Below are 14,704 nucleotides of genomic sequence, written 5' to 3'. Positions count from 1 at the left end.
AATTAAACTATAGTAAAGGGGAAGGATAACAATAATTTATTTTAAATATGCCTGCTGGGGGTGGGATTTTGCCCTCTAATAATGCCAATTTTGTAAGAACGTGTGGCCTTTCAACCATGATCTTCAAGCAGTGAAATATCTCCGAGCCTCAGGACTGTTCTGTCTGGAAGATGAGTTTCCAGGGAGAACAGCAAGCCCCTCCAAACGATACTTTATCCAGCCCCCAAAGGAGAGTGCCTCTCATCTGACTGTCTTTCAGGTGGCTCGAGGCAATGGACAAAGCAACCCATCCTGTTCACCAGGTAAGGTGTCCGTGATATTCATCTCTGTCTCCATTCTGCTTTTCTCTCAGAGGGGGAAAGGATCAAGTCAGATGTCATGCAGTTCACCCTGGGACTTCTCAGATCTCTAAAAGCTGGGAAAGAGGATTTTAAGTTAACAGGGTTTTCTATTCAGATTCTATGACGGAACTTGCATTCCTGCTGTTCTTTTTATTTTCACGGATTTGTGTGACATTTCTCTCAGTGAACTCGCTGGGCAGTCACAAATTGGGGTGGGATTTCCGTTTCGCACAGAGCAGTCCAGGAGGTTAAACTACTGCTTCTGTTTTCTTTCCAGTCCCTAAGTACAAGATCTCAGGGATGTCTTGGCATAGTGCTGTTGGCTGAGCAGCTTATTAGAAAATGAATGTCTTATGTTCAGAAATGCAGTGGTTTATGTTCATATCCTTGTTTTGGATACATACTAGCTCACCTTTCACTGTTCCTACCTGTTCACAACTCCCAGTCTTGAAGCAATATACTTTTTAATTTAGGCTTGACCTATAAAGTGATAGATAACTTCATAACATCAACAGGTGAGTCATCACTTTAGCCCTTAAGACATTTGATACCCCCCTTTCTGAGCTAATGCTATCACCTGGCTGGGGTGGGGGGGAATTGCTTTAATACCCAATTATTTCATTTTTATGCTATGTACAAGATTTCTAATAAGGTTATAGATTTCCTTTAAATATGCTCATCTCCTCACAGGCAAAGGTATTTACAATCCATTATCTTCTCTACGTATTCTGGCTCTTATACATTCAGGAAAATCTGGATTGTTTGAGCTTACATGTACTGCCCTGTGTCCTATAACTGTCCTTTCTGAACAATCACTGGCATCATCACATGACAAACAGCAGGACTTGTGTTTCATTTTACCTGGAACACAATGCTCGATACACTCATCCATCTCTCCAATGCGTCATCCTAATGAGCCTGATATTTTTAAGAGGGATCTATTCTGCTAATGCACTCCGAGTGTCTATAGCAGAATGAAAAAGGAACACCCAAACTCCCAGCAGGTTTCCACTTCACAGCAAAGAATACAGTCAGCTCTGCTTCCTGAAATCTTCCACACTGCCCTGTTAAAACTAAAGAGCAAAAATGAAACCAAATAAAGAAGGCCTGGCCAGCACCTGGCAGGTCATTATGATAAAGAGATGAAGCACTCTGTCCCATGCCTCAGGTCAAGTTACAGGGGAAAGCCTGCCTCTCAGGCCTGTGGACAGAGGGCTGCCTCCCAGAAGATCTTGATTTATCATGGCCTTCCACATCCCTGACCATGAGAGCCTAGGGCCAAATCTGGCCTGGGGCACTGAACTTGGACCTTGGCACAAATGGGAGTTCTAAAGTGAAGCATGAACCACGGGCTGTTATTAGACACAGTAGACATGCCAGAACAGGGACAGGGCTAGGAGGACACTCCCAATGGTCAGTGACACAGCACACGGGGACCAGCATTTGTGGACAAGGCCATTAGACATAGTCTTTGCTGAGGTGCCCATTTCCACTTTCTTTCTATATACCACTGATATTCTTTTGGTTTCCTCACACTCGAATATAAAGCAAAGAGAAAGGACGTCTATGGACATGGAAAGGAAGAAGTTCTCTACAGCCACAGAATAAATTCAGGTTTTCTGGCTAGTTGCTCAAGTATTAGACTGACTTAAGCAATAGAATCACTTGGGGCAGTGCCTTCTCTGAAGTCAAACAGCCTTTGTGCTGGTATCATTGGCTCTGGGAGTCAATGACCAAAGGCACAGGATGGCCACTCAGATGATCCCTTTGTGCTACACCTGCAGACCCATGTCTGGGAAGACGTTACTCTGCACAACAGAAGCCTCCCACCCCTGGCTATCAAGAACCCGGAGTGCCTGGGCCTTTTGCACCAACTGGACAGAAGCACAGATGTGTGGGTCCAGCGCTACTGCATTCTGAAGGATGGCTGCTTGTACTTCTACGCTGGCATTCGCTCTACTCAGGCCTCAGGTATGGACTCAACTTTCACTTGAAATAATACTCATTACAATAACAGTTGTAGTGACATCCTAGCTTTATGGACCTTTCTACCAAGCCTTGTACTGTGTGCTTTGCCTAAATTAGTTCATTTATCCTCCAATGAAGAGATACTATTAGTATTCTCCTTTTATATATAAGAAAACTAGCTGGAAAGCCTACTTAACTCGACAAGATCACAAGTAGTAAGCAATGAAGCTTTGATCTAAACACAGCCAAGCTAACTCCGATCCTGCAGATTTAACGCCCAAAAATAAACTCCTTCATTCTTATGGGCACTGATGACATTCAGAATCAACGCCAATATCTTTCTGGGTAGTAACTCTCTTTTCTCAGAGTATTCCTAATGTTGGACAAGTGAGTAACAAAAAGAATATTAACTGTCAATTTTTCTTGGGCAAGTTACTTAACTCCTAGAACTTACTTTCCTCATTTGTAAAATGAAAACAGCTATCTATTTTACGGGACTATAGGAAGATTATATGAGGTCACTGCTATTAGGGTGACTTAAGCTCTACATATAAAGCTCTCTCTATACAAAATGTATACATCTTATACATTTATTAAATTATATATTTTAAAAGCTATATGTACAAAATGGGTATGTAAACAATATAATTTAATAATAAAATAATTGTGCCTGATTTTGACAAGAAAGATCATTTATCCTTCTTGTAATTTTTTTTTTAAGATTTTATTTTTAAGTATCTCTACACCCAACGTGAGGCTTGAACTCACGGCCCCGAGATCAAGAGTCACATGCTCTACCAACTGAGCCAGCCAGGCACCTCTGGCCTTCTTGTAATTTTTTGACAAAAGAGATTACTGGCATTTTATTTGCAGTTGGATTTTTTTTTCACCAAAGGAATAATCCTTAAATAGTTAGTAGTAGTAAATATCCTGGAATCTCAGTCATTTGATTTTTTTCTTTTTTAGCATTAATGCCTATGTTTAATTAAGCTAGACAGTCATGCCAAATGGGAAGGAAGTATCTGGTGACCATTTCAGCCTCCTTGGAAAGAACAAAAGAAGCACAAGGCGAATGTCACACTATGTTCCATTTCTTATCACTCAGGATGAACGATAGAATGATTCTCTTTCACTTATTCACCTATTTGAGAGCGTTACAACATAACCCAAAATATTATTCAACTGTTAAGAGAGAGCCAGCATCTCTAAGCACTTAGAGAACAGGCTGTTCCTATTCAACTCCAAATCCATAGTTTTAAGTACCTGATACCAGCATGGGAAGGAAAGTAAACAAAACAAACCTCCTAAGCAGTCATGGACTGGGACTTTTATTATAAAATATCACTGCATGGGTGCCTGGGTAGCACAGTCAGTTGAGGGTCCAGCTCTTGGTTTTGGCTCAGGTTGTTATCTCAGGGTCATGGGATCGAGCCCTGAGTCAGGCTCTGTGCTCAGGGCAGAGTCTACTTAAGATTCTCTCCCTTCCTCTGCCTCTGCCCCTCCCCCACGCACAGGGTCTCTCTTTCTTTCTCTCTAAAATAAATAAATAAACAAATGAATAAATAAATAAAATAAGTATCACTGCAAAAGTCTGAATCATTTTAATTACCAAATCAATGGAGCTCATTTTTTAAGAGACTGTTTCCAGAGATAGAAAGGAAATGTTTAGGATTGAATACTCAGATTACTCCAAACTGAAATACTAACAAAGTGCTTCCAAACTACTGAGGCCCGGAGATTGCTACTGACTCCAAGTTTAAAACAGTAATGACAGCCACTAGGTGGCTTCCCTTATTTTGAAAGGTCAGAGGAGGCCCTCTGGAAAAGGGCTACTAATAAATGGCCTAAAAATAATGACAACAAAAGCAGAGTTACCATTTAGTAAGTGCAGCTTTTGTACTGGTCACTCTGTTAAATGTTTTTACTTATCATTTCATTTAATTTCAATAGCATTCCTATGAGATAGGTTATTTTCCCACCTACCACTTGGGAAACTGATGCTTAGCAAGGTTATATCATCTGCTCATGTTCCCCTGGCTAGTAAATGGTGAAGACAGAATTTGAATCCAGGTAACCTAAGTTACACCAAGAAAAAGAAAAAAATAGGCAAGGAGGAAAAAAAATGGAAGTCTTCTTCATATTCAGTTCCTATCATTTCACACATCTTTCCAGAATCTTCCATTGTTCTTTGTTTTCTCTAGAGCACTCTAGAGTTTTATACTTCATCCCAAAACCCTTTTCTCTGGTTTTCTTTTCCATTCCTTGTGTTAAAGTGCCTTGCACTCTAACCCAACACGGTCATGTTCTATCTCCTTAACACACCTCACATTGAGCATTTTTCTGACACCATGTATTTGCTTGTTCTAGTTCCTTCCCCTGGAACAGTCTATACCTACTGATTTCTCAACACTAGTTGTCCAGATTCTACCTGACCTTCAAATGCTTATTCAGTCATCAGCCATGTCTGCTATAAAGCAATCCCAGATAGATGGTCCTAGACAAAGCATCTCCCCTCTCTGGACTTCCACACTTACCCATCTTGTGACACTTATCACCCTCTACCTTGTACGTTACCTCTAGATAGCCATACTCTGGTTTCTCTTCAGATCGCATAAATCTTTTGCCTTTTACCTCTAGATAGCCATCTTATCTCTTCTAAGGGACTATATGCTCCAAAGATGATTCTATATTATGTATTTTTAATGAATGAATGAATGAATGATCAAGTCACCCCGAATGGCCATTATTCCCATGAAGTGTGAGTAGTTTCTCTTCCCCTCACTTAATAGTAGAGAAAGGTTAGAAGATTAGAAAGTCAGTTCAAAGGCAAAACCAGAACTCAGGCCACCGGATGCCTAGCCCTTCTGCCATACCACACTCTTTCTAGCCCTAAGAAGTTATCTAATTTCTATCTATTTTTAAATTCCTCTCTTGAAAATATATCATTTTGTGACTAATAAAAATATTTAATCCAAACCCATCCAATCTTACCCAGCTGTACATCTTAAATATTCCTATGTCCACAGGTCCTCAATTTCTAGCTTAAATTATCTCAAATATGGATTAAAAGAACATTTTCTTATTGAAATTCCAAAAGAAAATGTTATATCTAGGCCACGTTCTAAAATAGAGGCCTTTGATTTTACATGACTCTACTCTTTCTTGAATAAAAAATACCACTTGCCTGAGCATGCACCTTCTTCCAGAAAATGCACTTTCCTGCCGCCGCCTCCTCACTCTCACCCTGACAGCTGCTGGGTCCGGATGGAAGCTCTCCGAGGGTTAACCAGCAGCTCAGTCTTCTCTAGCATGAAGGAGGCTGTGCAGGAGCTCTTCTGGAGGGCTTTCCCCTTCCCCAGATTGGAACTGTGAATTGAGGTCTACATCCTTTTTCTAAGAGTCCTTCTCAATCTTCTTGTACATCTTAACTTGTATCACGACCTAAGGCCTGTAGCCAATGATCTGGAACAATGAAACCCAAACTAGAATGGAGGCATACTGCTCGGTGTGTATTGGAGGGGGAAAGTTAACATGTGTCACTGAATTCTTCCTATGTGTCCAGGACTTAGATAAGCACTTTATGTTCATTATCTAAAACTAATATTGGCAAAACATCCACTGTTATTGCCCCATTATAAGTGAGAAGCAAAGGCTTAAAGAACTTAACTAACACACTGATGTGGTCCCCCCCCCCCCGGCTGCTGTTAAGTGACAAAATATGAACAAATGCTGGGGCGCCTGGGTGGCTCAGTTGGTTAAGCGACTGCCTTCGGCTCAGGTCATCATCCTGGAGTCCCAGGATCGAGTCCCGCATCGGGCTCCTTGCTCAGCAGGGAGTCTGCTTCTCCCTCTGACCCTCCCCCCTCTCATGCTCTCTCTCTCTCTATCTCATTCTCTCTCAAATAAATAAATAAAATCTTTAAAAAAAAATATGAACAAATGCTATCCAAATCCTATGCCCAAACTCTTAGCCATAATGCTAGAGAGAGCACTCCCTGCCAGATATTAATCTTCTTAATGTAGTACTCAGTGCTGGGTATCTAGTCTCTGGAAATTAGCACACTGACTGCCATAGCCACAGTCCACGCAGTCCCAGTGATTTATCACAAGGACCAGGAGTTCTGAGGAGAGACAGCAGAGAAATTTACTGAGAATGGCTGAACCCATGCTGTGCCATGAACGTTACAGGCACTAAAAGAAAGAAATTAATCAATTAATTAAAAATAAAATACTCAGTTTAATGTAATCATTTTTACATGCATGGGATATGAATCTTTATATTCATAAAGATTATACAGAGTTCTAGTAGTTATTTTCAGTTCTTCTAGGTGATGCTAAGTGAATGACCTGTGCACCGGTCCGATCTCTACTTCCTCCCTTACTTGTATTGTCCAAGCTCTGCTTGGCTCTTGCATATCCCACCCTTGTTTGGTTCCTTGTTCTCCAGCCCTGTGAAGCAGGTGTTGGTTGCTATTTATAGCATTATTCATCAAACTACAGGTTTTCTCCCTGTTACTGAGTCATGCAGTCAACGTAGTAGGTTGTGACAAGTATTTAAAAATACAACAGAATAGAGTTTAATTGCATAGAAAGTATCATGGTACATCCCAGTGTTTCATAAAACTTTTGGGCTAACTGTGTGAAACATGTAGAGCTCTGCATTTATTAACATCTTTGGATCACAGCCAAAAAGGTTGGAAAAACACTCAAGTACCAAAACACTGTCTTTGCATCCATGCTTGCTAAATGGGCAGTTTCATGTTCAGAATCTTAGGGCATTTAAAAAAGGTTCTTTCCTTTCAATTATCTTTGTCCTACATCTACTATATCAGTTGCTTTGTTATTAGGCTCAGGCTTCTGTGGTCACCACTTCACAGAGACATGACCCCCCTGAGCAGAGCATCTCAGTTGCCTTCCTGCTTTATTTTCATTTTATTTTGTATTTATTTTATTCCATTGATTTATGTTCTTGATGTGAGATCCCGGAGACCTCGTGTGATATTTCTCACTTCTAAAGGTATCTGTAGTGTTTGGGACATGACTTACTGACTGTAAAAGTCACCTGATGTAGCGAGGCAATCCTAGGGACAGCAAAGAAAAGGCCGGGAAAGATAACGGAAATGAGGGGAAAGTACACGACGTGAGAAGCGAGCGATATGGCCCTAACTTTCTGCGAAAACTACATTAGATGTGAATCTCATATTTTACTCTCACCTAGATAAACATGCCTCTAATGTGTATTGTCAGAGTTGTAGAAATAGCACCAGTCTCTGCTTACTGTCAAGGAAAGTGCTCATACTTAAACAATATGCATTACTGGCTTGCCTGTGCAGGCTAATATTAAAAAGCCACTGCATCAGTATTCCAAAAGCCCTTTAGTCAAATGCCTCTTCATGGGCCTGAAGCCCCTTGTCGTTCGCCATATACTTGATGATTTTTTTCCTTTTATTTTTCTCCAGCAAAAGCTGAAAGTAACAAATCGTGACTATTAACTATTGTTCTTGAATAAATCACTTCAAGGTCTGTGTGCACTTCTCAGATACATTTTACATTATTGCAACAAATGGAACACTTAATGCTTACATAGTTCTTGTGAGAAATCTCTGTCCAAGTGTTGTGCCAGCTTGCTATTTATTGCTGCTACTTAATAACAGAGAGACTGGTCCAATGAGGTCACCTCAAATGAGGTAATGGGGTTGTAATCGGATGTTTTTCCTGCCAATCATTTTTACCCTATAACTGGCTAGAAAAGGGGTCAGAAACTCTCCTGTTTGTAGCAGACATCTTTTTTGGACAAAACTTTCTATTTGTTCTCAAAAAGGGTAGGGACGGGAGAGGGTATCCATATCTGCTCAGACATATGAGAAAGAGAAATCTCACGAGTAGGAAGAGGTCAGAAACCAGTGCAGTAATATAAAAACTTTGTACTATTGTTGGGAGCAGAGAATTAAGACAGCAAACTAACCCTTGGATATGTCTTTAGGTAGCCCACAGTCCTGAAACATCCAGCATATTGCTTATTCCACTTCTAGTACATACCCCAAAATATATAACTATGCAAAATTTTGTACATGTTCATAACATTATTCATAAGAGCTCAAAAAATGAAGAAAACTCAAATGTCCATGAACTAATAAATAAAATGTGCTATGCCCATACAATGGAATATCACTTGTCAATAAAAGGGAATAAAGAACTGATACATGGTGCAACATGGATGAACCTGGAAAACAGCATACTAGTTATAAGAAGCCAGTCACAAAAGACCACATATTGTATGATTCCATTTATATTAAGCGCCCCAGGAGAAGCAAATCCACGGAGACAGAAAGGAGGTTAGATCACCTGGTGGTAGGATGGGACAGCAAATGGGGAGTGACTGATAACGGGTAAGGAGTTTCTTTCTGAGGTGAAGGAAATGTACTAAAATTGGATTCTGGTGATGGTCACACAACTCCATAAATAAACTAAGAATCACTGATTGCACACTTCAAATGTGTGAATTTTATGGTGTGTACATTAGCACAAAGACAGCAGTGACTCTCGGATTTTGGCAAACACCATTTTACTGGAGCCTACTAAAGGGAAAAAAATCTAACCATTTCTAAAATGAGTGCTTTCTAGAAGTTAGCTTTAAAACCAACTCTTTAAATGAAAACATTTTTTAAATGTAGTACTGCATCTAAACCCCCTCTATAAAATAGGCAAATTTTAAAGTCTGAAAGCCACTCTTTGTGCTTAAAAAGAAAAAAACATTGACTTCCAGACACTGGTACCAAATATAAACAAAAGGAAAACAAAAGTCAATCATATTCAAAGGAACCAAATTTTCCCTTCACAGTCTCTTATTGGCATAGGATGATTGTCAGTGCACTAACGTGGATCCTGGGGGGAAATGGGAGAACAAGAGTTAGCAAGAATAAGAAAGAGGTTGAAACATCTAATCGTCGATATTAGCAATGCTGCCTAGAGTATCTACATGAGATTCAGGTTAGCTCAGAGCATGAAGACACTATAAAACACAAAGGGTTTTAATTTTTCAGCATCGTCCCCCAAACTGATATGCTCTCCCTACCCCCAAATAATGGAAACAAAATTCAGACCAAGCAATCTATATCTACTAACACAGATTCAAAGGACCATGGGGAAGAAATTATCTTCTAAAACCAGTCATTTATTCTCATTTTAATTCAAGTTTGCTCCCTCATATCACCCTGTGGGTTCATATTTTAAATGTGCTTTGCATTTGCACAAAAAGGGTGAGAATCTGTGTTGGTTTTAGAAACTGCTAGCAATCTCATTATTCAGGAAGGATGTCTTAATGGTTCTGCCCAAGCAAATATTAGTTAATTTTCCTCTAATGTGATACTGCAGGTGTCACTCTTTGATACCAAGAAATTTATTTCAAAATGTGTCCTCCCAGTAAAGTAGCTAGCTTAGTCCCACAGGAACCCAAAGCGAAATACAGAACATACAGTGAGAAGACCACAAAAATGAAAACCAGGAAATCCACTTCTATTACCAGTCTTGACATTAATCATTAGTGGAGGACCTTAAATTATACACTCTCCTGAGTCTCAGTTTCTTCATCTGTAAAATAAGACACCTAGATTAGAGGTTTCTGCAGATAAAAATTTTTCTTGGTGCTTTTTCAGATTCCTATTCTCCATCTTACTTTTCCCCTATTCTTCTCATTTTTTTTTTCTTTCACCTCTGTAGGTGGCCTGTATCTACAAGGATATAGGGTGAATGAACAGACCCTAAGCTTCAAGCAGTCAGTAATTGAACTCAAACCCCCATCCGAAGAGTTCAAGACTTTCTATTTCTGTGCAGAAAGTAAGACAGAGAACCAACGGTAAGTCGAGGTCTGCATATTTCTTCTTCATCTGCCCTGAAAGAGTCTTCTTAGCAAAACCCTTATCCTTACTTTCCACCTTCAACTCCCATCCTCAATTAACTCTCTACCTTTCTTTGCAAAGTCTCTAGAGTTAATATTCCCCAGGATTTTATTTTCTTTCAATGCATAGAAGATGACTCTTCCAGGAGTACTTTTTTCCAATGGAAAAGGAATCCACCATTCTTCCCAAGGCAGTGGCTGACCTAGACTTCAACATAAAAAATCCACTAACACAGTTATCTGTAAATATTATAAGTTATTAATTCAGATTCATTGTCTCACCTCCTTTCATATAACTCTATTGATATGTCCATCTGAATGTGGTCAGTTGTTTCATTTTGCTATAAGCCACTGAAGGATACAGAACTTACCTATCTAATTCAATATGTTCACTATCCAGCTTGGCATGAACAAATGGGCTCTTGGGTTTATGATGATTTGGCGGGGGGAAGAGCAATAGAATGAACAGAGACAAAACCATGAGGCAGAGGAAGTATTCTCTTGGATTTAGAGGATCCTTCTCCATCTAATTTCAATCCCCAAGACATCCAGTACCCTCCCATTCCTACCCTCACCTGCTTGATGACCATCCCTTACCTCATCCAGACACTTTCTCCCAATTGTCTGGGTTAAACAGATCTAATAAAGAAATCCCCAGTCATTTGTTAAAACAGAGAACATGGTAAAATTTTCAGGGGTATTTACAAGAACCAAATACATTGCTTTAACCCAAAGAAATAAAACTCTAAAAGTAGAATTTCAGGATTTCCAGCAAGTAACCATTTAGGGAAGGGAGAGTCTCCCCAGGCCTTCTCCCATTATGTAAACCCTGTCTGCTCCTCTCATTCCTAAGGATAGGCTAGAGTGGGAGGTTAATGAATATAGAATTGCTAGATATTTTGCCAAGATCTCTTTCCTTGGGCTTGTGCTCTACAATCTGGGTGGCGGACCAAGAGGGTTCTCTTGAAGGTGAGGCTCCTGTTGGCGTATTAGAAAAGCGGGGGGGGGGGGACATTGGAGGGAGAGATGAACCATGAGAGACTATGGACTCTGAGAAACAAACAGGGTTTTAGAGGGGAGGGGGGAGAGGGGATTGGTTAGCCCTGTGATGGGTATTAAGGAGGGCACGTACTGCATGGAGCACTGGGTGTTTTATGAAAACAATGGATCGTGGATCACCACATCAAAAACTAATGATGTATTGTATGGTGACTAACATAACATAATAAAATGAAAAAAAAAAAAAAGAAAAGGGGTCAATGAAATAAAGTTAACTCCTATCTGATAAGAGTGGAGGCTGAATAGTTGGATTTCACTGCCAAATCCATGAGTGGATATTATCAATAGGAAACAACACTGAGTCACTAGAGAAATATTTCAAAGCATAAGAGCAGAGTTTCACAAAGTGTGGTTCAGGCAATTCTGGCACAAGATGCCCTACTCCCCCAAAATAGTTAAGTAAGTTTAAGAAATGATACAAATCATATTCTCCTCTCAGAGAAATCACAAAGCACATTAACTTATTAATGTTCCTGACACACTGTGCTGAACGAATCCTTAGTTATCTTTCTATACCTCCCACTACCTGAGCTTACCTGACCCAAACCATTCTTTAAAAAAAAAAAAAAAATTAACTACCCTTAGAATAAATTATATATGGGTACATTTTATAAAACATCATCCAATAAAATGAAAAGAAGGGAGTAGAAAAAGAGAGGAGCTAAGCTGCAGAGTTCCCTGTGATTAACAGAATGTAAAAAGGAGTATTTTGTCCTAATGGCAATATTTGATTACTATACATTTGATCAACTGAACTTGAAATTTAAATAGAAACAGTAAAATACTAGTAACGATTGTAAAAGCCCTATAGCTCCATTAATCACTATTTACAAATATTGTGCCTTCTTCTGATCCTATTATTTACATCAACATAGTTTTATTTCTTTGCTACCATTGTCTATTCCACATTTGATGTTTTACCTTTTTGTTCAATCCAAACCTAAGAATCGGGGTTTGCTATATTAATTTCAAACTAAATAACCAAGAGAAAAAATTAGGAAATAAATTTAAAAGATTTTTTAACATTTCATCTTCCTACAGCCCAATAATTGTTTTAAATGACCTGTTTGTTTAAAAATTGTTTAAATGACCTGCACTGTTATTTCTACAGCTGGATTACAGCTCTGAAAGCGTCCATCAAAAAGTGGCTTCCTTTGCATCAGGCTGTTCAAGACTTCATGAACCGACCTCTAGAGGAGACCAGAATGTGAAAGAATCCCTCATCTTAAGAGAAGGGACCCAGAAAATCATCACCAACCTGCTGTGGGAAGAAACAAAAACATTTTTCATTAGATAGTATTCAACTGAATGCTCCTCAGATACACTAAAACTTTGTGGTAAGGTCATAATTTTGTTTTTGAACCAAAGCTCCAAAATCTAATGTAACATTCAGGAAATACAACTTATGTCAACATCATTAATCCCCTCATGTTTTTGCCCCTCAGGTTAGCATCAAAATATAGTATGTCCCATACCCCCGTCTTTTGAAAGCATAAATAAATAAAAGTTGATTTATTTTCTCTTTCGTATTCTTTGCTAAATGTTCCGCTCTGTCCTTTGACTGTAGGCTTCCTAGAGTGCCTACAGGCCAGGATGTGGGAAGCTGATATTTGGAAAAATTAAGATCATAGAAATGAAGTGGCTTAAATGGTGAGTAAATAATTCAACTCAACAAGATCCTCTCTGTCAGGCCATCTCACAATTGACTGGCTCCCAGGACTTCCCAAAGGAAAGAAAATAATAACAATTATTTCTATAAAAATAAAGAAAGAATTAGGCTAAATTTAGGGGAGACAACTCAAAGGCATGCATCGTATTATTACCTGAATTATTACCTGAATATCTGTCACACTGCAAGGGGAAAACACAAAATAAATCAAGAATGTCCTGCTCTTAATCCTGGAAGTAACATTCAGAGAAATTCAAAAGTGAATTCTAAGCATTGACTTCGTTTCTTTGTGTGTATCCACGATACTGTGATGCACTTGGAAGTCCCATGCCCTTACGAATGGAACACGGAAAACAAATTTCAGGGAGTTCAACTGTCAGATTCAAGCGCTCCGGAACAGCTCCTGACAACAAAAAATTTGAGGTCTTGTCTTTTCACAAAATAATAGTATTTCAGAGCTCCCAAGATGCTTACAGCTCAACCCCTCTTCCTTAGGCTATGGCTCAGGAAGGGAGTTGCCTGCTGAAGATCACATAGGTTATTAATGGCAGAACTGGAACTGAACCCAGGTCTTCATCCCTCCATCCAGTGTTATTCCCACTCATCCTAAAGCCCTTCATTGTGACCAAGGATGCGGTGTGGTTTCACACAGATGATGTAATCAGCCACTTCCCAAAGTTGTCCAACACTTCGAGTCTTTGCCTGAGAACTAAAACACGCTGATCCCAGCAACACATCATGTTTATATCTCTACGGTCTCACGAAGGACTTCATGTTCATTCAAATGGTATTTTACAGAGAATCTCAAATGTGAAAAAGATAGCAAAATTCAAGCCATTCTCCTATACTCTTCACCTCCGCCCCCCTCAAAAGACTGTGAACTCTTCAAATAGATGGCGACAGCTTGCAACTGTCGTTCACCACAACTCAGATAAAGGAGGCTTGTGAGTGTGTGAGCATGTGCTACTTAGTTCCCGTATTAAGAGAAGCTGCACAAATGAACCCATGCCCCAAAAAGACATGCTGTAATACTCTAACCAACTTAATGCCATAATCAAAAATATTCAATTAACAATAACAGATAGCCCTCTGTTCTGACAGTGGTCCCTTTGTTCGCCCGGTATTTGCCATGGTAATAATGAGGTCTTTCAGCAGGGGCATCATCAGTAATGGCCGTGTCAGAAACCTGGAGCTCATACATCCGCTCCCCAGCAGAGCGCTCGGCCTTTCTGGAGCTCCGCCACGGAATGCATAAACTGTGCTCTTACCAGGCAGCCAGCTAGTGACCACAGCCAACTGTAACCCTGGCACAGAGCTTTCCCCTGAAGGAGAACAACAAAAGCAACCACCTCAATAAAATGTGAATACAGTTTTCCCTGAATTAAGCAGTCATATAACTCACTTGAAAGTGAAAGGTATCAACGTCCAAAGTTCAAAGATACTCCTCAGAAACTACTGTTGTTATTCCTGGAAGGTTCTAGAGATCGAAACAAACCCATATGTTATGCAAAACAACAACATTGTGTGTGAGCATTTTTATGTGGAGAGAATTTTAAACTTTGATATGATTTTCAAGGGAGATGTGGCTCAAAAAGAACATTTTAGTTCTAAGATTAAGAACATTTCTCAAGAGGGCACCTGGGTGGCTCAGTTGGTTAAGCGACTGCCTTCACCTCAGGTCATGATCCTGGAGTCCCAGGATCGAGTCCCGCATCAGGCTCCCCGCTCAGCGGGGAGTCTGCTTCTGCCTCTGACCCTCTCTCCTCTCGT

General features: G+C 39.8%; 1 protein-coding gene and 1 non-coding gene across 2 annotated transcripts; one reads left to right on the top strand and one right to left on the bottom strand.

Annotated features, from left to right (window-relative positions):
• Positions 1-226: 226 nt before the first annotated feature.
• Positions 227-12,794, top strand: LOC123835354 (src kinase-associated phosphoprotein 2-B-like). The gene is made up of 4 exons (XM_045864352.3): positions 227-302; positions 2,126-2,312; positions 10,029-10,164; positions 12,377-12,794. Exons 1-4 carry the CDS (start codon positions 273-275, stop codon positions 12,474-12,476), a joined length of 453 nt encoding a protein of 150 aa, XP_045720308.2. The 5' UTR covers positions 227-272; the 3' UTR covers positions 12,477-12,794.
• Positions 3,053-3,125, bottom strand: TRNAK-CUU (transfer RNA lysine (anticodon CUU)). Its single transcript has one exon. It is a non-coding gene; the product is annotated as a tRNA-Lys (tRNA).
• Positions 12,795-14,704: the final 1,910 nt, after the last annotated feature.

The sequence above is a fragment of the Mirounga angustirostris genome, unplaced genomic scaffold, assembly GCF_029215605.1.
Source record: "Mirounga angustirostris isolate CCGP_5_RB_7025 unplaced genomic scaffold, mMirAng1.0.hap1 SCAF_7, whole genome shotgun sequence".
In the NCBI taxonomy this organism is placed as follows: Eukaryota; Metazoa; Chordata; class Mammalia; order Carnivora; family Phocidae; genus Mirounga; species Mirounga angustirostris.
The sequence above is the reverse complement of the archived record's forward strand: the minus strand, read 5'-3'. Positions and strand labels throughout refer to the sequence as shown.